At 40.6% G+C, this 25,569-nt stretch overlaps 1 protein-coding gene across 4 annotated transcripts in view; it reads left to right on the top strand.

The window, feature by feature from the left end:
• Positions 1–25,569, top strand: part of vwc2l (von Willebrand factor C domain containing 2 like) — a 359,062-nt gene that overhangs the window by 168,483 nt on the left and 165,010 nt on the right. The window contains exon 4 of one of the 4 annotated variants that reach the window (XM_003215154.4): positions 10,773–16,633. The exons of 2 other annotated variants lie outside the window; for them this stretch is intronic. In XM_003215154.4, coding sequence (XP_003215202.2) covers positions 10,773–10,921 — 149 coding nt within the window. In that variant the 3' untranslated portion in view covers positions 10,922–16,633. One more of the 4 variants, XM_062961015.1, reaches the window with a different exon arrangement.

Below are 25,569 nucleotides of genomic sequence, written 5' to 3'. Positions count from 1 at the left end.
CTCCTTCATCTCTGTGTGGGAGTTTTAGCAATATTGAATTTTTCAATAAAATAATGAACAGCCTGCCTAAGGGCAATGGCGGAAAATACTGTCCCCTTGCCTCTGGTCCCCTGATTTCCTTCTTTGAGTGGTCTCCTGGGGAACTCTTTTGTTCTTAAATTTAATGAAAAGGATTTTTCTCTGTTTCAAGGGGCAAGTGTGCTGGCTGAGTAGCTTTTCTGTGAGACCCACGCAGGACAGCTGGAACCTTACTACACACTTTCGTTATGAATCTGGCAGGCAATCAAGACAGATCTCATTAAAGTAGCACAGGTAATTGGCTTGGCTGCTCACAGAACAACTGCAACTGTTATTGTCTTTCCTGGATTATTTGACCGAACACGTTTAAAAAGAAGAGATGTGTCTGTCTCATCAAAACAGCCAATGAATAGTACTTCAAGGGTCTAATGCTCTTGGAGGTGGTAAACTGAAGCTGTAGCATTTCACACTGCAGATGTGCGCTCATTAGACAGATGTTCTTGCATGCTAACAAAGAACATTCTGCACACAGAGGCCTGGTATGTAAGGGAGAAGCGCTCTACACATGTTTCCATCGTGAAATATACCACTCTGAAATTGGCTTCACATTTTGTAACACCCTGTACTTTAGCTTTCCACTTGACATGCTGGTTTTTGGAGTGCAGGGAACTGGGTACACAAATGACTATTCAGCCAGTCATATGAACCACTACGCATAGTTTGAAGTAGCACAGTTTAAAACCAGGCTTACCACATGCGTCTTTGGATCATTAGATAAAGGTAAAGGTTTTCCCCTGACATTAAGTCTAGTCGAGTCTGACTCTGTGGGGTGGTGCTCATGTCCATTTCTAAGCCAAAGAGCCAGCATTGTTTGTAGACACCTCCAAGATCGTGTGGCCAGCATGACTGCATGTTCATTAGAAGTCATAAAAAACAGAGACACAGCCAGTTTTTAAAAAGAAATAATAACATCTGCTAATGGGGATTTTATGGACACAGTGTTGTCCAGGATCTTTTCAGACTGTTTGCTTTTCACTGAAAAGATGACTCACTATTGACCATATCACATGCTATGCCCTCAATTCCCATGCCATTTCACCAGCAAGCTTGATGTAACAGCAGGTGCATGGGGTGACAAGGTCTCCCTGTGCACTGCTCCAGAAGAGTGACACTTTTTGCATCACATGGAGGAAACATCGCCCAACTGGGCACAACATGGGAGCCTTCACATGTTGACAAGGAAGTGTTATATGGTGCTTCCACACTGGTTGGGGGCAGAACCTCAGCTGGAGGTTGAGGGACGTCATGTGATGAACTTAAATTGTCAAGTATGGTGAGTTCCTAAGATAGCGTCCTAGGATAAATCTCTCCTTAATATTTATTTATTTATTTATTATGTTTCTATATCACTTTTCCCACCCCTGGGGGGACTCAAAGTAGTTTACAACCATCATCTTGGATATGGCATTCTCAAGAAAACAGAAGATGGCTTGAAACAAATAATCTAATCTAGACATAGGGTACTTTGCTCAGAGTATGTAATAGCATTAAAAGTCATCAGGTTTTGGGTCTCAGCAAAATATATCAAATCAAAATATATTGATTGTTGGTGTTTCAAACGAACACACTAGAAATGGAAGAGCCTGCTTATCGTATGTATTTCTATTAGGGATATGCATCTTCAACTATTTCATCCTGACATATAAGGATGCATAATGAAAGTAGTTTTCTCCCTGCTCCAGGAGAAAATCAACATTCCTTTGCAGCATTCTCCCTATATTCAACACCCTGAATTACTCTATTAAGAAAAATTCCTTTTTAATGTTGAAAAGCATGTTTTCCATGCAGAAAACAGCAGAGGGTGCACAAAAAATCCAAATGTTTTGCTCTACAGACTAATTCTTCCATAACATTTTGTGACATTTCAATGCCTTCAAGTTGCCTGTCAATATACAATGTCCCCAGGAATTTTTCATAGTTTTTCCTTAGCCAAGGAAAAATCACAGTTAGTTTTATCAGTTCATTCCTTTGAAATGTAGCCTACAATGATGTTGGCAATCTCCCATTCAAGTACTAAGTGGGACTCTGGTAGTAGATAGTATCTGGTACCTTTACAGTGTTTAGGCATTTAAAAATTGGAAGAAAATTGCATAACATTCATGCTGGTCATTTATTTCTTTTAATGGAATTTCCCAACAGTCAAGAAACCAATTTTTCCACCCAGAAACAAATAATTAGAAATATTCCTTGCATGACTATTTTCTGCAGTGGTTATATTGCTGCAGGCTGGGCACCTTTCATTAATGATGATGTATGATTAATATACCTTTCTTTACATAAGTGAGCAGTGTCCATTTTTTCTCCACATAAAGTTGTCTCCAATCCGGGGGGGGGGGGGGTCTTCAGAAGTAATGTTTCCCTTGATTTTTGTTGTTATTTTGATTGTACCTGCATGACCATGAATTTGACATATGACAGATTCCCCTCCTTTCTGCCTTTTTTGTGTCCTTCCCCTCACAATGATCATGCATCACATCCAGTTGTATGCAACATTTCAGAAAATGATTTCCGCACACCAACCTGGGGTTCGGGGGGGGGGGGTGTCTTTCGTAATGCCAGAAGCTTGCAGGAATGCTTTGGGAGGAGAAAAACCAAAATCAGTTTGTGCAGGAAGAAAACTTGGGAGGTCCACAGACTGTTCTTCTCATTAAAGCAATGTGATAAAACAACAGAGATGCCTCATGTCCATACGTTTCATTGGGACAAAGGTTTTGGTTGACACCAGTACTCTGTGATCAATTCACATACTGGAAAGGAGGGCCCAAGGTAGATCTACTATAGGATCTCCAGGTAAATGGAAAAATAAAAATATATATTCTTAATTTCTCATTGTTTAATAAAATTTAGAAAACAAATGATCCCATGCCTTAATACATCATTGCAAAACAGAAGAATAGTGGAGACAAAAGGAGGAGAAAGAAATGTTTTTTGTGTTGAATGACTACAAGCCTTGCTCAGATAAAAATTCTGGGTTCAGAGTGCACTAGTCCACCAACCACACTTTGATTAGTTTTGGTGTACAGCACAAAAATCATGGACAACAAAGGCTGTCTTGTGGGTAAACAAAGCCAGGAAAATACAGAAGGGATAGTGGGTTGTTGTGCGTTTTTCAGGCTGTATGGCCATGTTCCAGAAGCATTCTCTTCCGACTTTTCGCCCACATCTATGGCAGGCATCCTCAGAGGTTGTGAGGTATATTGGAAAACTAAAGCAAGGGAGGTTTATATATTTCTGTGGAAGGTCCAGGGTGGGAGAAAGAACTCTTGTCTGTTGTAATTAATCACCTTGATCGGTATTAATGGCCTTGCAAGCTTCATTCCTGCCTGGGGGAAACCTTTGTTCTGAGGTGTTAGCTGCCCCTGATTGATTCTTGTCTAGAATTCCTCTGTTTTCAGAGTGTTGTTCTTTATTTACGCTTCTGATGTTAGAGTTTTTTTTAATACTGGTAGACAGATTGTGTTCATTTTTATGGTTTTCTCCTTTCTGTTGAAATTGTCCACATGTTCGTGGATTTCATTGATTTCTCTATGTAGTCTGAGATAGTGGTTGTTAGAGTGGTCCAGCATTTCTGTGTTCCCAAATAATATACTGTGTCAAGGTTGGTTCATCAAGTGCTCTGCTATGGCTGACTTCTCTGGTTGAGTTAGTCTACAATGCCTTTCATGTTCCTTGATTTGTGTTTGGGAAATGCTGTGTTTGGTGGTCCCTATGTAGACTTGTCCACAGCTGCATGGTATCCAGTAGACTCCTGCAGAGGAGAGAGGATCCCACTTGTCCTTCGCTGAATGTAGCATTTGTTGGATTTTGTTAGTGGGTCTGTAGATAGTTTGTAGGTTGTGTTTCTTCATCAGCTTCCCTATGTGGTCAGTGGTTCCCTTGATGTGGACAAGTCTATATAGGGACCACCAAACACAGAATTGCCCAAACACAAATCAAGGCTGATCTAATCTCGCTAGGGAGGGAGTTCACACGGGCCTCCAACTGAGAAGAGTTCTTTCTCCCACCCTGGGCTTTCCACAGATATGTAAACCTCCCTTGCTTAGTTTTCCAATATACCTCACAACCTCTGAGGATGCCTGCCATAGATGTGGGTGAAACGTCAGGAGAGAATGCTTCTGGTACATGGCCAGGAAAATGCACAACAACCCAGTGATTCCAGCCATGAAAGCCTTCGATAAAACACAAAAGGGATAGCTGCCCTCCAGAGGGTAGCCAATGGGTGTGTGTAAAGTGGTCTAAAAAGTGTTGTAAAAGTTATCCAAGGATGTCTTATTCACACTATTTTTTATTGTGGGTGGGCTGTAAAAGCAGATACAAATGGGAGCAAAATTTATCACGATACTTATAAACAAAGCAGAAGGGATTGTTTTAATGTGAGCAGTATCTTGGAGCCATCCATTATTCTGCTTGACGGCAATCTAAATTACATTGAAGTAGTTAAGACTGGCAAGTTTAGACTTGGGGCCTGCTGTAGTTTTGAAAAGCTGGGCTCTCCGAGAAGTGTACTAATAAAGCCCATGGTAATCGTAAAGTTAATGAGATGAAAGGAATGGGTTTCCAATGCAGTAAAATGCAAATGCGGCTGGCGTGGAAGGCAGGCTGGAGACAGCCCACAAAATTCACAAACGACACTGGAGAGACAAACAAAGATCAAAAGGTACGACCAAGTCAAAAATGCAGGTTTGGATTCTATTCCCCCATTAAACAGACTGACACTTCCAGTTCAGACTCATCCACAATTTTAGATGGAACAGATGGTAATGCTTGCCTGTGATATGTCCCATTTACAGGTGAGCATTCTAAGTAGAAGTTGATAAAATCATTCTCTTGGTTTGAGTCACTAAAAACAAAACAAAACCAAGAACTAAAATGTAAATAATCCACCTGGGTACTTAAAAAATCCAAAATGCAAATGAGAAAGGGGTTGGCTTGATAGAAATGTTATGGAGATAGGACCCATTGCAATCTTTTCACTTAAATAAGAAAAGAAAAAAGTCCAAGCACAGCTGTATCGGATAAACCCATGACTCTCTATGGATGAATCCATTCTGCAGAGCATGGAATAAAGCTATCAATAATGTGTTTGAAAACCCTCTCCTTCCTCCCCAGAAATCTCAGCTGTTATTAATTTCTCAGCCTCAGTGGCATAAGAGACACACAAGAAGCCCAAGCAGATGTTGGTACTCGTTTTCAAAATAATTGTGCACTTGCTGAACATAGATACTTACACCTTAGAGATGCTGGAATACTTTCAGCAGAGCTAGTGCCCATACCTTCAAGCTTTAAAAATATAACACTGCCTTATTACTGATTCAGATCATAAGCCTGTCATTTAGCAGTGATGTTGTTTCGGATTTCAATCTTTCCCAAGCAATCTTCTTTTTTAGTAGAAGATGACCGCTGTTGAACTTGGAATATCCTACAGACAAAGCATCTACTCTGCCACTGACCTATGGCTAACATCAAGCACATCTCTAGCTATTCATCCACTTGCACTGAAAGACGTAGGTCACCTTAAATCTTGGTGACATCTAGATTAATCCAGCAGAAGAGACAGGGGAAGGGTGGGTCTTTCAATGGCTTCACAGCATCAGGTCATAGCAATTGCAGACAGAATAGTCCATAGTGAAGGATACTGGGAGGTGAAGTCCAACAATATCTAGAGCAGGGGTCCCCAAACTAAGGCCCGGGGGCCAGATGCGGCCCTCCAAGGTCATTGACCTGGCCCCTGTCCTAAACTTTAGACTTGGGGTTGACCTAAGTCTACCTGCTCTTTGAAGGTCTCTTTGCTTACTTATAGCCTTATGAGATTGTCTAGATGGTCTTTGAAGGTCTCCTTGCTTAGCTACAGCCTTATTAGGCCATCTAGATGACTTTTGGAGGTCCCTTTCCTTACCTATGGTCCTATAAGATGGTCTAGATGGCCTTTGGAAGCCCCTTTCCTTATCTATGGTCTTATGAAACCATCTAGATGGTCTTTGAGGGTCCCTTTACTTACCTATGGTCTTATGAGACCATCTCGATGGTCTTTGGAGGCTTCTTTGCTTAACTATGGTCTTATGAGATTGTCTCGATCAGGGGTCCCCAAACTAAGGCCTCAAGGTCATTGGCCTCTGCCGTAAACTTTAGCCTTAGGGTTGACCTAAGTCTGAAATAACTTGAAGGCACACAACAACAACAATTCTAATTTTTGACTATTTCATCCTAGTCTGGCCCCCCAACAGTCTGAGGGACCGTGAATCGGCCCTCCACTTAAAAGGTTTGAGGACCCCTGATCTAGAGCAATGGTTCTCAACCTTCCTAATGCCACAACCCCTTAATGCAGTTCCTCATGTTGTGGTGACCTCCAACCATAAAATTATTTTTGTTGCTACTTCATAACTGTCATTTTACTACTGTTATGAATGGTAATCTAACCATCTGACATGTATTTTTTTTATTTATACCCAATATGCCCAAATTTAAATATTGATAGGGTTGGGGGGTTGATGATTTTATCATTTGGGAGTTGTAGTTGCTAAGATTTATAATTCACCTACAATCAAAGAGCATTCTGAATTCCACCAATGATGGAACTGCATGAATCTTGGCACACAAAACTCCCATGATCAACAGAAAATGCTGGAAGGGTTTGGTGGGCATTGACCTTGAGTTTTGGAGTTGTAGTTCACTTACATCCAGAGAGCACTGTGGACTCAAACAATGATGGATCTGGACCAAACTTGGCACAAATACTCAATATGCCCAAATTTGAACACTGGTGGAGTTTGGGGGAAATAGATCTTGACATTTGGGAGTTGTAGTTGCTGATATTTATAGTTCACCTAAAATCAAAGAGCCCCTTGAACCCAACTACCAAAAGAATTGGGCCAAACTTCCCACACAGAACCCGCATGACCAACAGAAAATACTGGTTTCTGGCAACCCCTCTGACACCCTGCTCATGACCCCCCCCCCCAGGTTCCCGACCCCCAGGTTGAGAAATGCTGATCTAGAGGTGCATATGATTCGCATCCTTGAGATGAATGCACCAACAAATTATGATCTCTACCACTAGTTCTTAGATATGTACCTTGCCCTAGGCATTACCTTTGATGCACCTTTCATTTGTTGTGGTATTACTGGAATTCTTACATGTATGGGAGCCAGAGATTAACACTGCAGGCATGTATATACAAACATCTGGATTATTATTTTTAGCCAGCCTTTTATGAGCATGGAAATAAAAATTCCTACTGACTTAGAAGTAACTTAGTCCTTGATATTTTCTCATAAACAGGGAGGCAGTAGGTGGGGAAAAGATAATAAGCAGATTAGAGAAATTCCTTTTATAATATAAAATCCATAATAAATCTTGTTTGGAATATGAATAAATCATTTTTACCATACATAATTCATTGTTCTCAAATAACAAGCTTGAGATCCCAGAAATCAAGCAGGCCGGAGGCATTTTCAATATCATTTTGTTGTTGTTGTTTCTTGCAGCTATAAACAGATTCCAGAAAGTCTGCGCCCTTTTATATCAACAGAGGATATGACCCCAATGCTTTTATTATAGAGAAGCACTTATATAAGGTTGTAATAACTGTAAATTGCTAAATGTGTCACGTTCATCAGCACAAGTTACCTTTCTAAACATTTGGAAGAAAATAACATTATGAGTACTATATATTGAGAAAGGTCAGAGGACGGCCACACACAAAGCACCCATACTTCCTTCTGCAAGTCACAACTCTATAACAACACCACAAAAAAGGAAACGAAAAATAAAATAAAAGTGATGCAATTTTTTATTTTTAGGTTTTATAAAAAATAAAAGCAAAGATCCATGTGCTATTTTTTGTGTATAAGTGTAGACTTTTAAAACCGTTTATATAATTTAAATAGAGACAGATGATTATGTTAAGGAAGTCGGCCACCCGCATGGCTGCTGTTTGCTGCATGTTAACTGGCAATGAGCCCGAGTCCCCCCTTTATCTTTAAACCCTCCTAGGAATGATTTAAGGAGCCGTGGTGGCACAGTAAGTTAAACCCTTGTGCCAGTTGAACTGCTGACCTGAATCCATGAGAAGGAGTGAGCTCCCATCTGTTAGCTCTAGCTTGTGGGGACATGAGAGAAGGCCTCCGCAGGATGGTAACACATCCTCTGGACAACGTTTCTGAAGACGGCTGATTCTCTCACACCAGAAGTACTTGCAGTATGTTCTCAATTCGCTTCTGACACAATAAAAAAAATCCTAGGAATGGGCAGCCCTTAAAACAGTAGTAGGATGCATGGCTGCATTATTGGTTATACAGTCAATGACTTGGGCTTTGGTTATTAAATGAAGCTCACAGAAAACGTACAAACCTTAACATTTCTTTTTTTTTCATGGCTTAATAACACAGAGTAATGACAAAAAAAATTGGGGGCAGGAAAAAGGCATCCCATCCCTGCCCCTCAATCTACCTGCTCTGCTTTTCTACCTGCCTTTTTCCACTGCCTGTTTTCATGATCAGCCAGGACACGAGAAAGGAAATAAATCCATCATTGTGGACGGACTGTTCCTTGCATTTCTTGCTGCATCACCCTGTTCTGCATGCAGTCAAGCAAGAAGGGCATAGTCCATAAGGGATTACTGATCAGCTGCCATGGCAAAGCATCTGCTGTTATTCTTTTTCATTCATGCAGCTGGACACTAGTCCTAGTTATCCTGCAGTTTGGGAACAGCTTCGACAGGAGCTCAGCATTCACATTTTTTCTGTTTTATAATTCATTTTAATAACTTGTTATTCTTGTCCATTTGCTTCTCCTTGTACACTTCTAGTGGGTATTGTACTGTGAATAAAGCAGTGAGGGTATTCATTTGTGGGGATATGGTGGTGTTTTAATTAATACTTTCATCTTCCTAATTGATGATCACATCCCTAACAGCAATAAATCACTCCCAGTTAAACTTTGCCCATATATACACTCTGAAATGAGTACAGCATAGCTCATAGATTATGGCTTTAATATATAGTGATTCATGAGTGGCTCAACTTATTCCCATGATCAGCGGGTGAAACAAGGAACAAAAATCAGGGTACAGCTTAAGGGATAGCGACTGTGGGTACTATTCTATCTAAAATGAGGCATTTGTAGACCTGGTGAAACTATTGCCTATTTATTCAAAGACATGGCTGTGTTAATTTGGAACAGTGTGCAAAGGGATATTGTAGCACCTTTCAGATTAACTGAGAGAAAGAAGTTTTGTAAACTTTAGTAAATTGAGAAGTACAGTAGAGTCTCGCTTATCCAACCTTCGCTCATCCAGCATTGTGTATTATCCAACTCAGTCTGCCTCCCGCCCGGAGCCATAGCTGTTTCTTTAGGCAGGCAAGGATCAATGATTTTTAAAAATCTTCACAGGACTGAACTTTTTACAGATTTAACTTCCAACAATGTTGTTACTGTAAGTTCATTTTATGCAATTCTATCTTTATTTCAGGTCAGTTTTTTTAGTAGTCAATGTTTTTGTAGTCAATGATTTCAATACGCTGCAATGTTTTGGTGCTAAATTCGTAAATACAGTAATTACTACATAACATTACCATATATTGAACTGCTTTTTCTGTTGATTTGTTTTAAAACATAATGTTTTGGTGCTTAATTTTGGCCCGGGGCTGTGGCGCAGACGGGAGAGCAAGCCAGTGCAATGAACTGTAATGAATCACTGACCAGGAGGTCATAAGTTCGAGGCCCGCTCGGAGCTATGTTGTTGTCTTTGTCCTATGTTAAAAGGCATTGAATGTTTACCTAATATGTGTAATGTGATCCTGAGTCCCCTTCGGGGTGAGAAGGGCGGAATATAAATGCTGTAAATAAATAAATAAATAAATAAATAAATAAATTGTAAAATCATAATGTAATTTGATGTTTAATAGGCTTTTCCATGATCCCTCCTTATTATCTGACATTTTTGCTTGTCCAACGTTCTGCCAGCCTGTTTATGTTGGATAAACGAGACTCTACTGTAGACTTAAGTAGATTTTGAGGTTGTCTACACTAGCTCTAAAACCCAAAGTAGACCAGAAGTCATTCCTGGAGGTCCAAGTGATGCAGTCTTTAAAATGGGTTAAATTGAGCTGAACCAGTTTAGCCCTGCATTAGGCAAACTTGGGGAATGCTGCAGAGCTTTGCCAAAACTATGGAGCAGGCCCATACTTTGGGCAGAGTGTGGATAACAAGCCATCTCCAATGCAAACTGATCTGGTGTCCATACAGGCAAGTGCTGTCATCCCCGCTCCGCTGCACTTAGCAATGTAGGAAGAGGGGGGTGGATTGGAAATGGGTTACTTCAAACATCCCAAGGTAAGATCAGTGGTCCAGCCAGGCCAAATAGGTTTCTGCCCAACTAGACTGGCTGGAATCCTTCCCGTTGCTGTAGCAGATTGGGGCAGGGTGTGTATAAATTGCGGCTTCCTGAGCCATTTGTGCTCTGGGCTGGCCCTTGATATTTTGGTAGATCTAGATTAGCCCTATTGTCTACAAAGGCTTATGCTGCCAACTTTTTTTCTCTCTGTCTCAAAAGTGCTACAAGATTCCTTTGCATATTGCGCATTTATATCCCTAGAATATAAAGGTAACTTGGCTAGATTGTTTCCCATATAAGTAAGCCCATATTTCCCAATCTGCTTCGCCTTTTAATTTATTTCTGTGTGTACATTTCCAGGTCCAAACTGCTTTGCAGGAACCACCATCATTCCGGCTGGCATCGAAGTGAAAGTGGATGAGTGTAACATCTGCCACTGCCACAACGGGGACTGGTGGAAACCTGCTCAGTGTTCCAAACGCGAGTGCCAAGGCAAGCCGGCTGCATAGGGCCAAATCCCAAGGAACAACGAGTACCTATCCAACGCAATGGCTTCTACACTGCACATATTAAAATCTGCCAGCTGCAGTAGGGTCACCAGCAAAATCTTTTCGGGTTACACAGAAATGACTATTTTACTAATGGACGAGCTTTCCTTCCTTCCTTCCTTCCTTCCTTCCTTCCTTCCTTCCTTCCTTCCTTCCTTCCTTCCTTCCTTCCTTCTCTAAGAAAACCTATATAGCTATCTAGCCTACTATGGCAAGCAGCACAGATTGACGAAGTGGGTTAGGAAAATAACATTTTACAGAGCTTCTTCCTCTGGTGATACCTCCAACCTGCCAACTAAGTTAGAGCTTATTTTAGCTCTTCATATCTGTGGCATCAATATCATTAACAGTTTTGTGGGATTCAGCATCTTTCTCTTTTTTTTCCTCGGAGCCAGGGTAGTTGGAACATGCAAGCTAAACAAGGATGATTCACTTTAAAATGCACTTTTTAAAACCTGTGGAAGCAGGAATACAGAAGGAAGAAAAAAACCTTCAAGAATATACTGGATGCACAGATATACAGTCGCCAGGCATGCTAGGAGCCATCTGTATATGTCAGGCTTTCTCCACCACGTGGGGACAATTGAATAGAGGAATGGTACACCATAACCACAACAGATGAGGCCAAAAATATTGGGCTAAGGTATCATGCAGCTGTGTGCAGGTAAATGGCAACAATGCCCTTAAAAGAGATTGTGTGGTCCAAAAAAAAAAAATCAAAAATTTAATGACATCTCAAATGCCTCCTTACAACTTTACTGTTTCTTTCCACCCAACTTTCTTTACTATGAAGGAACACCAGCTTTCTGGATTACCAGTTTCTCTTCCTCCTTCTCAACTATTCCAGAGGAAAGGAAAGGAAAGGGGAGCCCATTTGAATCATGTTAGTCAGCACAGAACCATTTAGCCATATGTCAGCACAGATAGATGGCAGAAACAATCACTATCTTTTTGTTTTGTTTGGGGTTTTTGTTTGTTTGTTTGATCCCTTCTCCTTAAGATCTAATAGTCAGAGCTGCAGTGTAATAAACAACAGGACTTAAGAGAAAATAATGAAAATCATGATAGAACAGATCACTAATTAGGATTCCCATCCATGACAAAATCATGTTTTATTACATTATGTCATCAATACAGCTTTTTTTTTTTTACAAAAACATTTAGAAATATTAAAATTCATTAGAGATACATTCATCTTATATCCCTGATGTATTGAGCTTCAGTGGGATTTCAGGATATCTAGTACCATGGAGAAAAAGCTTGTGCCTACTTTGATTTTGTTACTTCTAGAGTTCAGATGCGCTGCAATATCCTTGGAGTGCTATCTGTGTTGACTTTGTTTCCTACCATCTGTGTTTTGCTTCCCATGGATTAGTCCTTTTTGCCATTTCCTGATCTTCCCGAAGGTCATGACAATATTATGGGATGATTCATGTTCTGAATGACTTCCCTATGCTCCTTACTCAGGAACAGACTTTGAATAGGGAACTAGTATTTTCTTCAGGCATTAAAATATATGATAGTGTACAAGTTAAACATCCAAAGCCTATCCTTCCAATCATCACTCAGGAGTGCCTAATACTATGGTAACCAATAACTATGGCTAACTTGTTGCATCACAAAACAAATTATAAGGATGACCAACCATTTAACTCGGTTTAATGCACTCATGTTCCAGGTGTTCCTGGTAAAGTCAACAGGATCCAAACCACAGTCTGAAACCATGCAGCTCAGTTTACCTGCAGTAAGCCTTCCCTCATACACAGCCACTATGCTGTAGGACAGAGTTTCTCAAACTATGTTCCTCCAGATGTTTTGGATTTCAGTTCCCACAATTCCTAACAGCTGGTAAACTGGCTGGGATTTCTGGGAACTGAAGTCCAAAACATCTGGAGGAGCACAGTTTGGGAATCATTACTCTAGTACAGTGGTTCTTAACCTAGGGTCCCAGATGTTTTTGGCCTACTACTCCCAGAAATCCTAGCCAGTTTGCCAACTGTTAGGATTTCTGGAAGTTGAGGGCCAAAAACATCTGGGGACCCCAGGTTGAGAACCACTGTTCTAGTAGTTTGAGAGCTGGACTACGATGCTGGATTCCAGGATTTGAACACCGCAGCTCAGCCCTCTGGGTGGCCTTGGCCAAGTCACAATCTCTCAGCCTCAAATATACAGCTAAATGAACATAGACAGATGCTGTATTGCTGCCCTTTATCTTCCTCTGGCCACTAAGCAGCTGTCTTAGGAGAGCTCCCTTAGGAGACAAGTATATTCTATGGTTGGGAGACTATTACATAGTGGTAATAGAAGTGAATACCTCCCCTTAGAACAATTATGAAAATACATGCACAGGTGTAAGGTGGACTTACACTTCAGTATGCCATTATATTTAAAAATTAAAATATCATCTTCTCTCCTCCCCCCCCCTCCCCGCTTTGATGCTTCACTAATTTCAATTACCCGCACATGTGTTCTACTATCTGTTAATGTCTATGGTTCATTAATTACTACTTATGGGACTTCACATGGGCTTCATGCCATGGTGGGGTGAAACTACTCTTCAGGTGGCTTTCAGGAGGCACTCAGTGACACCTGCTATGTTCAACAGATCCATGTAATGATTCTCACTCCTAAAATCCATCCTTTTGTGGAAGCATCAGCCGAGAGCAAAAGAAAAACAGCTATAAGGAGACAATGAGGATGTGTTCATGGATGTCTGCCACACTTCCCCCTCCCCTTAGCCAGAGATAGTGATGTCCCACACTGACCTGCTTCAGATCTGGCTACCATTTTCGAAGACACCAATGTGCAGCACAGTTGGCACTTTGCTTTTGCAGCCATTAATTCTAGAATGTGCATTTGTAAATCATTCATAAGTTGCTTTCCTCCTCCGCCACCACCCTCCTGCTTGGTGATTTATTCATGCTCACAAAAAGCAGAAACATTCCACACTTTCCACTCCCTGAGAAATGCCTTCTGTGGGTTGTTTATCCCCCCGCCCCCGCCCCTTCCTCTTTCACACAAGCGAGTTAAGAAGACCAATGCAGACCCAGCCATTCTCATTCCCTGGAATGAAAAATAAATGACATACTGAGGCATTTGAAACACTATGAAAACCTTAAGTGGAGCCATGAAGTATAGCTGCCCATCTATTATTGAGGAACTACCATGTCCAATGGAGGGAGGGATGGAAAAGAGAAAATGCACTTGGCTGAAAGCCGCCAAGGACAAGTGAACTAAGCTGTGCAGAGAATTACTGGGGTGATGAAGTTAGAAAACACCGAGAAGCCTGCTTCAAAAAGCAGCCGCTGTTGGTGCTGGAGGTGAGGGTTTTTGTGAATTGAAGCCAAAAGGCTTTTCTTGCAGTTTGACTACAAGCTATCATGAGTCTCTTTCAAAGTTCCCCCTTTCTTACCAAGAGAGAAGCACCACCCCCATCATTCCAAAGGAATCTGAAACTTCTTTGCACTACACTTTCCCTTCCAACATTTCTCCGAGTAAAAGTCATTGTACCCTGTAATACAATGTGGGATGCCTGTGGGGAAATCATATGGTTAAATTCTTCCCTGGGGTTAAAAAAAAATCTGATGGCAGCACAATGCTGGCATAGCAAAATGACTAGTATTATTTCAGTTTTCTCTTTCAAATATCATTGTACTATAAAGATGTCTTTCAATGTGGGGGAAGTGTTTAAACACATAGTGCCCATCTACATTTTGGAGTGGTTCTCTAGTGGTTATCTGTGTCCCAGAAAAGCTGCATGTGTTATTTTCCATGTATGGACTAATTTTACAAACTTCAGAGAAGCCATGTTATTGTCCCCACTTGGAGTTCTTTCACACTACACAATTGCAATGCTGTGAGCCTACTTGAACTGTCATGGCAACATCCTATGGAATGGTGGGATTGGTCATGAAGGGAGGGGGATTTCTCCCTCGGGAAGCTCCTCTTGTGCCTCTAATCAAACTACAAATCCCAGGTTTCCATAGGAGCCAGCTTTAGAAGTTAAGGTGGGCCCATAGTGCCATAACTGTGTAGCTCCCTTGTTAAATTGATCTGTACCTAGCAAACTTACCTGCCTTGACCTGCTTATATTTTCCGTCTCTTTTTTTGTCTCATGAGAAAGAAAAGGAGATCTGTATAATTTCCAATTTCATGATTCCCCTGTTCGTTCAGTATATATCCAGACAGTGGTGGTCCAGATTCAGGCACTGTGAGGACTTTAATACTGTAAGGCAAAAAAAAAAAAAACCCTGCCTTATAATACTCTGACCATCTGACAGGGTACTGAATCTAGTACACCTCCAACTGTTTACACCTTACTTCTTATTCTGGCTGCATTTAAGGCCACATTTTACACCATTCTACAGTGGGCCCTTGATATCCACTGGGGTTTGGTTCCTGGATTCCACTTGGATACCAAAATCCATATATACACAAGTTCCATTAGATGCAAGAAGAGTACTAAAATGGTGCCTCTTATATAAAATGTCTAAGGGCCCTTCTACACAGCCCTATATCCCAGAATATCAGGGCAGAAAATCCCACAATATCTGCTTTGAACTGGGTTATCTGAGTCCACATTCAGATAATGTGGAATTTTCTCCCTTGATATTCTGGGATATAGGGCTGTGTGGAAGGGCTCTACATCTAGGTTTGTTTCTTTGAACTATTTTCAAGTCATGGATGATTGAATCAATGGATACAGAATCTGTGGATGCAGAGGGCCAATAGTATTCAAGTTAACATGCAACGTTCTACGGTTTTCTTTTCTGTATATACAATGGCCACCTAGTGCATTGTGAGCATCAGCCAATCAGGATGTAATGCTGCAATTAACAAATGTCAGTCATTTTAATGCACTATTCTAGCATGATCAGCCATACACTTCATCTATTTCCTGCCTTGTCAACATGGAAATCAAGTATTTTCCCATTCAGGCACAGATGAGATCAAGACCTGCTGGAAGATGATACTATGTCATGTGCCTTCAGATGATGCCATGGGTGGGCAGACTTGGAGGGATACTCAGAAGAGCCATTTCCTATTGGAAGAACTTTAACTGAAGCTGCCCTGATAATGGAAGTTCCTGATCACTATTCTTCCTCAACCAGGATCTGTCCACATGTTTGGCCTACAATTCCCTTCATTCCTTTTCATTAGCAAGAGAAACTGTAATGATGTGGGTAGTAGTCTGGGGAAGGCCATTTTAGCTTATGTTCTGTGTGACTCTTCAGAAAAACAACCATTGGATCACTCCCCAACCATATGCAGCTGGAGGAAAACCTGTCACAGTTTTGAGGTGGAAACTATACAGGAAGGTAGGCTGGTCTCCAAAAGTTGCTAGACACACACATAAAAGCCACGTCATCAGCTCAATGGAATTGGACCAACTCGTCTCCAATACAGCTATGCTGAATCCTTCTTGCCGGAGGCTTGCTCATGTACACAACCTGATATTGAAACAGTGGGGTTGTTTAAGTCTTTGTAAAGAGAATTACTTGTCAGTAAGGATCCAGATTTTTTTACACCTTTAAACAATAGTGTGCCTGAAAACTAGTGAAAACAAAAAGAAAACACTATACTGTAAAAAATATGGGATTCTAGAAAACAATATTTGAAAAGATATATTATTAAAAATTATTTTGTTAAATATAAAGTGTGTTATCCAGCAAACCATGTCTCCAGTGTTCTTCCTAAACTTCATATCTGTTGATCTATGTCTCTAATTCCTCATTTTTATTTTTATTTTTGCTGCACTGTTATGAATAGCACCTTAGTCCAGTGGTTCTCAACCTGTGGGTCCCCAGGTGTTTTGGCCTACAGCTCCCAGAAATCCCAGCCAGTTTACCAGCTGTTATAATTTCTGGGAGTTGAAGGCCAAAACATCTGGGGACCCACAGGTTGAGAACCACTGCCTTAGTGGGTGATGAGTTATTGGTTTTGAAGATATAAATTGGATCTTCATTTCTTTATACTTTTGATATCGTTGTCTGCTGGGGATAGGGATTGGTGGTTTCAATGCAAAAATTAGAGTTCAGCTCATTAGGACATATCTGAGAGATTTTTCAATTTGTTTCTTCCAAATCAATCCTTCATCCCCATTGCACTCCCCTGGAAGAACTGTTTACAACTTGGGAAACATTTTGATCAGGTTTGATTCTAGGTTTTGGGATATTCTGGAAAGACCTGCTCTTTTGCCAGCTATGATGTGGATAAAGCGGTGCCAATGGACAGCACCAGACTCACACCCAACCTATTGTTCTTAATGAAACAGCTGGATGGTGGTTTTCATGCCAATGGGGTGGTGAATCTGCTCCAGGTTTTAATCTCAGGTTGCACTGTAGAATTAAAGCAGTTTGGCACCACTTTACTCACCATAGCTCATTATTATGGGATCCTGAGATTTGTAATATAGTGAGAAATAAGCACTCTTTGGTGGAAACAGCTGAAGGCCTTGTAAAACTACAACTCCCATGATTCCATAGCATTGAAGCATGGCAGATAAAGGTGGAACTGCAGTAATTGTACAGTGTAGATGCACCCTCAGTTTTAAAGGAACTGTGCCAAATCATGTACCAAAAAAAAAATAGATGAAGCACCTTTGGATAGCTCCTTCATGGTTCAGGCAAACACCTGGAGCAAATGAATTGGCACAGAAACATCAGCTGCCATTGCTTAATTGCTTCATGTATACATTAGGGCTGACATTAGTCTAATTAAACTAGCAGTATGGTTCTGTTGGACTCTGCCATGGCAAGTAAGAACCCAGTTGCATCCATACTAGAGTGTGTGTGATTGGGATCTCTGGGAAGTATTATCCTTGCCATCTTAACCTTTTATGCTTGATTAATATATTCAGACCCATAGCCAGAATTTTTTTTGGAGGGGTTGAAACTCCCCCCCCCCCCCAAAAAAAAAGATGACTTCTTAGGTCAGTGTCTTCTGATCTGACACAAGATTTCAACTAGGCCCTGAAATCACTATGCATTTTTATGCAAAGATCCTTCACAGGTAATGGGTCCTAAATCATTGCTTCCTCTTTAAGCCAGTTCCTGTCAGCCACAAAAGAAAATAGTTTACACAATGGGCAGAAGTTTCTTTCTGATTTCTTCTGTTTTCTTCTTATTTCCTTTATCATGATGACGGGTTACATCAAGACGTTTTCCACTGTTAATTAGCAAGGAGTTTTCATCCAAGCAAAAGTTGTCCTGATGGTACTGTTTTTTGGTGTCAATTGACTTCTATTGCATTTTTCCACCCACAAATGCACCAATGCACCACGCTGCTGAATACCACCTTTACCCCCAACTTTTCCTCCAAACACTACATGATAGTTACAGAGTCCACCTTGTACATTAAATGAATAGGCCAACCAGGGAAATCTGTTGAACCATTTGGGTTGAAAACTTAGGTGCCTCTTCTTATCTGCAGAATATATATATATATATCCTGGCAATGGAGTCTGTGGATTTTGCACTAATTGAGCTTTTACTTGGTTAACAGTCTTGTCCAGGGTCTAACTATGGCACAGCTTCTTGTCTTTGTTCCTCTTCCATGGTTTCTTTGACATTGTTTCTTTGATTAGATGAACTAGTGGGAGACACCTCTAATTACAGGCTCCTTCTCAGGCCTCTTCCACACAACTGAATAAAATCTCATATTTTCTGCTTTGAACTGGAACATATATGGCAGTGTGGACTGTCGGTTGGAGGTAGACCAATTTGGTCATTTCCACTATGTCAGCTATTGATCCCATTGCAATGTAAATTGGTAGAAAGGTATGTAATGATAGTGTGAATAATCCAAATTAGAATCATAGAATCATACAGTTGGAAGAGACCTTATGGTCCATCCAATCCAACACCTTGCCAAGAAGCAGGAAAATCTAATTGAAAGCACCCCTGACAGATGGCCATCCAGCTTCTGTTTAAAAGACTCCAAAGAAGGAGCCTCCACCATACTCTGGGACAGAGAGTTCCACTGCTGAACAGTTCTCATAGTGAGGAACTTCTTCCAAAAGTTCAGATGGAATTTCCTTTCCTATGGTTTGAAGCCATTGTTCCACATCCTAGTCTCCAGTGCAGCAGAAAACAAGCCTGCTCCCTCCTCCCTATGACTTCCCCTCATATATTTATACATGACCATCATGTCTCCTCTCAGCCTTCTCTTCTGCAGGGTAAACATGCTCAGCACTTTCAGACGCTCCTCATAGGGCTTGTTCTCTAGGCCCTTTTTAGTCATTTTAGTCGCCCTCCTCTGGACACATTCCAGCTTGTCAACAATATTCCAGGTGTGGTCTGACCAAGGCAGAATAGCGGGTTAGCATGACTTCCCTGGATCTAGACCAGTGGTTCTCAACCTGTGGGTTCCCAGGTGTTTTGGCCTACAGAAATCCCAGCTAGTTTACCAGTTGTTAGGATTTCTGGGAGTTGAAGGCCAAAGCATTTGGGGACCCACAGGTTGAGAACCACTGATCTAGACAATTTGGTTGAGATAGTGCTTGCAGTTCTGGACTTGGCTTCTCATAGACTTGGCATGGAGATTTGATTAACCAGTTAAAATTCATGAATCAACTAGGATTTTTTTTACCTGAAATTTTTTGGGGTTGTTTGAACCCCTAAACCACCCCCTTGGCTACAGGCTTGAGCATATTGTCCTCTACATGAGACTGACTTCAAAAACCATTTAGATATGTCAGCTGGTGCAAAATGTGTACAAAGACTAAATGCAGTGGCATGGTATCAATACTGAAGAACTGGTCTCAACAGAGACACCTTTCTCAGCCTTTGTTCACACGGGAGGAATCCTTGAAATCATTTTCAGATCTGGGTACCCATTGCAGACAAGTATTACAGAAATAGCTTGAAAGTTGGGAGCGGGGTTCAGTCTCATGGATCTCTCTTGGAGCTCTTTTTTTCCAGTCTCGTGGATCTCCTATGGATCTCCTAGCAACCTCACATGAAACCTTAGGGGCTCCAGAGAGTTCGGATTGAGAAACCCTGCTTTATAGCAACAGAAGTCTGAAAAATGTGGGACAATTACTATGTTGATCTAAAGTGATTCCTAAGAATTTTCATCTCCACGAGGAATGGGTCTTTCTGAAAGCAGATAGGTCTTGCCAACTCAAGACGAAGACATCCTCCAACTTTTTTCATCATAGTAGGGAACTGCTTGCAAGCACATATGTCATGTGAATTTCTGCTAGATTCAAAGGGTGGTGATGGTGAAAGTTAACTCAAAGTCCTGGACTGTTGAAACTGCCGGAACTGACTCCACTACATTTGAATGTTTGAGACATATTACTTCATTGCTATATCTTGAATCAGATTTCTTCTTCATTTCTATACTCAGCTCAAGGGGCCAATTCTTACTAAAAAAAATCTACATAGTTTGTGGGTTTGTGACCCCAAAGCATTACCTTCCAATACATTCCCTTCCTCTTGGGATTCATTTAACATCTGAGTTCCTGTGCTACAGACCCTTGCCAAAAGAAATTGAGCACATGTTGGCAGGAGCAGGAGAGTATATAATTGAATACATATTAGTGCTAGTAAATATGAATAGTATTTGGGAGATGAAACCACCAGAGCAAAATATTTTGAGCCCAATTCTGGGCCCTTAGCCAAAAATGTGAATTGAAGTGGCCTGTTGATAATGAAGGTGGCCAGCAGAGTTGAATTACAAGCAGGCAAGGTGCTGCAGTTGTAAAACCTATACGTCCACTTGACAGAATTGGCTTCTCATAAAGGTGTGATATACAAACAGGGCAAGCACACCCATGTGCTCCATCTCTGAGTTGGGTAGGAAAACTAGAGAGATCTTTGGTGTGCTCAGGCTTCCTCTTGGCCCATGGCTGTAGGGCTTTCCAATTAGGTTAATTAATTAATGTGGCCTATAGCACAACCAAATCCAAAGAGTGCAAGGGGGACTTTTGCCTTCACCCAGAAGGAAAAAAAATCAACAAGTGAATATATTTATCATCCTTGCTTACATAGCAAATCTGTCAGCATTTTCTCTTCTATGCAACTATTAAAGGCACTAAGCCTCATCCTGCTTGACATCTTGTCACCACAAGAGCTTGTGTGCCCAAATGTTAGCAATACAACCCGGAACACTGGATATTAAAAGAAGCTGCCTCTGTAAAAACAGATATTACCTCACCACTCATTCCCTCTAACTACATCATTCACAAACACATAACTTATAAAAGCTGTTGTCCAGACATTTCATTATAAAAGCTGTTGTCCAGCTGTATCCATTTCATGAAGAGTCTAAGCTGTACCATATCACATTACAAATAGAGGGTCCCATGATAGAAGCCCTGCACTCCAACTATGAGATTCAAACCTCAAAAAGCAGCTTCATGAAGGAAATAAGGTTTTCACCCAGTTTTTTTCCTCTATTTTCAATCTGAAGGATATTGTATGGAGAAACCAGTGTAGTCTGAAGTGGCAGAGCTAACATGGAGATTTACCACTTCAGTTTTATTTGTGTGTGTGTCAGGAGTGACTTGAGAAACTGCAAGTCGCTTCTGGTGTGAAAGAATTGGCCATCTGCAAGGACGTTGCCCAGGGGATGCCCGGATGTTTTGATGTTTTAATCATCTTTGTGGGAGGCTTCTTTCATGTTCCCGCATGGAGCTAGAGCTGACAGAGGGAGCTCATCCACACTCTCCCTGGGTTAGATTCAAATTGGCAACTTTCAGGTCAGCAACTCAACCTTCAAGTCAGCAGTCTGCCGGCACAAGGGTTTAACCCATTGTGCCATCAGAGGCTTCAGTGAGACTTATGACCTCATTAGACAGGGTTTTCCCCCCTTCCTAGCAGGTTGCCAGCACGCTGCTGAGATGGAGTCTGCCGGAGCCCATCATATGATACAAGGCTACTTATGGAGGGGCTTCTCCGTGGTGGCCCTCCGGCACTGGAACACGCTCCCCATGGAAATTAGGCAAGCTGGCACCTTGGAAGTGTTCAGGAAGAGCCTGAAAACCTGGCTCTTCACACAGGCTTTTGAACAAGTACCGCCCACTGTACGTTAAACCCTTATACTAGTGGTTATTTCTGTTGGTTAACTCTTCGATATAGCCACAGGGTTCACCCCAGTTTAAGGTTCTCCCCATGATCTTATAACACCTTAACTTCCTTCATGTTTACAAGTTTCACTCAGTGCACTTTGCCCAGTTCATTTTATGATTTTATTGCTGTGTTTTAACATGTGTCTTACAATGATTGCGATTTTATTTTATGCCTTTTAATTTTATTTGTGTGTTTTTGTATTTGATACAACTGTATGCTTGTTTTATATCTGTAAGCCGCCCCGAGTCTCTCTGGGGAGATGGTGGCGGGGTATAAAAATAAAATTATTATTATTATTATTATTATTATTATTATTATTATTATTATTATTATTACGTATTATAAGAAAAGTTGGACAGTGCACAAACTATGGTGGTTGGAGTTGAGCAGTGACTGGATTTAGACAAGTTTGGACTTTAGAAGCTTTGGGGCGGGAGAGCACCAGAGACACACAAAGAAAGAGAATAAAAGGAAAAAAGAATAGAAACATTGCAAAAGAAACACAAGGTGTGCATCTTGTTAACCTGAAGTGTCTGGTTGGCAGAAGACAAGACAAGGACATGGGAAGTTTCCTTCTAAAACCACTTGAGCTTTTTCACATGACGCCATGATAATGCTATGATTCCACCTTAGATGACTTAGCAATGTCCTGTGGAATCCTGGGATTAGTAGTAGAGGGAGGGAACTTAAGATTCCTGAGCAAAATAATTACAAAAACTCCTCTGATCACTCTGACCAAACTGGAAGTCATTGGTGTTAAAGTGGAACCATCATGCCACAATTATGTGGTGTGAAAGGGCCTCTAACTGAAGTTACCTTGTGAAATCCTGCCAAGGTTCCTTTCTATCTTTCACATTGTAAAGAATATACCATATTAACATAATTATATTTTGTGCCTTGATAAACAGCATTGAAGAAATTTGACAAAAGAAGACAAGAGTATGCATGGGACGAGATGGGAAAAGAGAGAGTCTAGCAGTGTTCCTTTCTGTTGGGTAATCAGAATGATCTGTTCAAAACAACTGAACTACTGACCCAAACAAGATTTACAAACAACATCGATTTTTCTCTGGAGACAGTAGTACATGCAAACCACAGGAAAAAGCAAACTAAAGTTTTAAAAACCGCCCTGCTATATGCAGGAAAAATACTTCATGAAGTTCAGGGCTTCTAAAGTGACATTCTCCTGAGATCTTGTTAGACCTATCTGGAAGAGAGGCCGGCGTGCACTGGAACTCCAGGTACTGTTGTACCAAAATGAGAGACGCTCACAGAAATCACTGTCTAAATTGGAACAATGGTGCTAGCAAGGTCATTGGGTGAAAGAACTAGGATTTGGGGGAAGTAGTTATGGAGATGGATTGTTTTCTACTTTTTAATTTAATACTATCTGATTCTGGAGTTAACCTTCATCCAAAGAAGATAGTGCATTGGGTATTTGGTTTTTGGTTTTGGTTTTTTACAAATATAGGCATTATTCATTAATTCCACTTTTATCCAATGACTGTGAGTTTTGGACATTATTCTATGAGGCTCATTATGCAAGCTGCAGCGTTTCCATCCATGAACAGAATTGCATGCCATTGCATGTCATCTCCCTGTGGCCATTCCAAGACTGTCTGAACTTATCTGTAACCAAAAACAGAGAAATCCAAAAGCACTTCAGCAATTAATTTGTGGACGGTGATGTTTCATTATGGATGTGTTGGGGGTATCCCCTCCCTCATAGCCATAGTACTACCCTGTTTCCCCGAAAATAAGACAGGGTCTTATATTAATTTTTGCTCCCAAAGATGCACTAGGTCTTATTTTCAGGGGATGTCTTATTTTTCCATGAAGAAGAGCTCACATTTATTGTTGAACAACAAAATGAACATTTATTATATACTGTAACGTAGTTGTCATCACAAACCAGCATAACCAGACAAACTATGAATCCTATCAAGAATTTCTTGTTACTACCATTATTTACATGTACAACAATCTATGGTACCTCTTGCAATTTAGGTTTCACAAGGTTTCCACGCTGATTTCTCTCTATTCTAGTTTCAATGTAGTCATGAATGATGAATAATATAATATAATATACTATAATAATAATATGATAATATAATAATAATATAATGATATACAATATATTAATGAGATAATATAATATAGGATATAATAATAACAGAAAATGATAATAATATGGTATTAATAGGATAATATAATAATGGGATATAATAACAGAATAGCATAATAATATAATAATAATAGGATAATATAATAGAATAATAGAATGGAATAGAATGATATAAAATATATTAATAGGATAATATAAAATGAAATATAATAATAATAACAGAATATGCTAATAATAATAAAATAATAATATGATAATAGAATAGAATAATAGTATAGAATATAATGATATAAAATATATTAATAGGGTAATATAAAATGGAATTTAATAATAACAGAATAATAATATAATAATATGAAAATATAATAGAGTAATAATAGAATAATAATATAATGATATAATAATAATAATAATAGAAAAATATAATATACTTATTTAAAATACATTAATAGGATAATATAATAATGGGATATAATAATAGTAACAGAATATGATGATAATAATATGGCAATAGAATAATAGTATAAAATAATCAGTTTCATGGCATAGGATAGGAAGATGAGAGGAGAATCCCAATGCGTCCTGTACCTTTAAGGAGCAAAAGCAGCAGGACGAAAGCCCTCTTCCCTTCCCTCCCACCCTCCCTTGCCCTGGCTCCAGGAGCCAATCAGAAGCCTCTGGGAAGCAAGGCAGCATGGCCAGGAGGGAGATGGAAGGAAGGAAGAAACGGCAGCGCAGCAGCAGCCACGGAAGGTTCTTCAAGCCTCGGCTGGGGGACAGGCAAGGAAAGGCAGGCAGGGAGGGAGGGAGGCACAGAAAGCAAGCACTTTCCCTCCCTCCCTCCCTCCCTCCGGTGTGTGTATGAGTGCTGCTTCTGCCCTGCAGCCATGCTTCCCAATGGAACTCTGCTGCAGCCTCAGTTGCTAGGTCTTACTTTCAGGGGAGGCCTTATATTTGGCAATCCCCCCAAACCCCTGCTAGGTCTTATTCTTTGGGGAGGTCTTATTTTCGGGGAAACACGGTAGAAGAGTGGCTATTCTCACATGTTCCGAGCAAAACCTAAGAGGGGGTTACAATACCACACCTGTTTTAGTGCCTTGTAGAATCATAGAATCATAGAGTTGGAAGAGACCTCATGGGCCATCCAATCCAACCCCCTGCTGCAAAGCAGGAAATCGCATTCAAAGCACTCCCGACAGATGGCCATCCAGCTTCTGCTCTGCTTAAAAGCCTCCAAAGAAGGAGCCCCCACCTTCTCCGGGGCAGAGAGTTCCAGTACCAAATAGCTGTGATAATATTCTTATTTAATGCTAGTATTGAACACACAGCCCCATGTAAGTGTGTTACAATAATAATAATAGGATGCAACTAAGGCATATACCACTGTGTCCAGATCCAGAGTCTCAAGG

The sequence above is a fragment of the Anolis carolinensis genome, chromosome 1 (genome assembly GCF_035594765.1).
Source record: "Anolis carolinensis isolate JA03-04 chromosome 1, rAnoCar3.1.pri, whole genome shotgun sequence".
NCBI classification, from domain to species: domain Eukaryota; kingdom Metazoa; phylum Chordata; class Lepidosauria; order Squamata; family Dactyloidae; genus Anolis; species Anolis carolinensis.
Note: the sequence above shows the minus strand (reverse complement) of the source record. Positions and strands in the feature narration are given on the sequence as shown.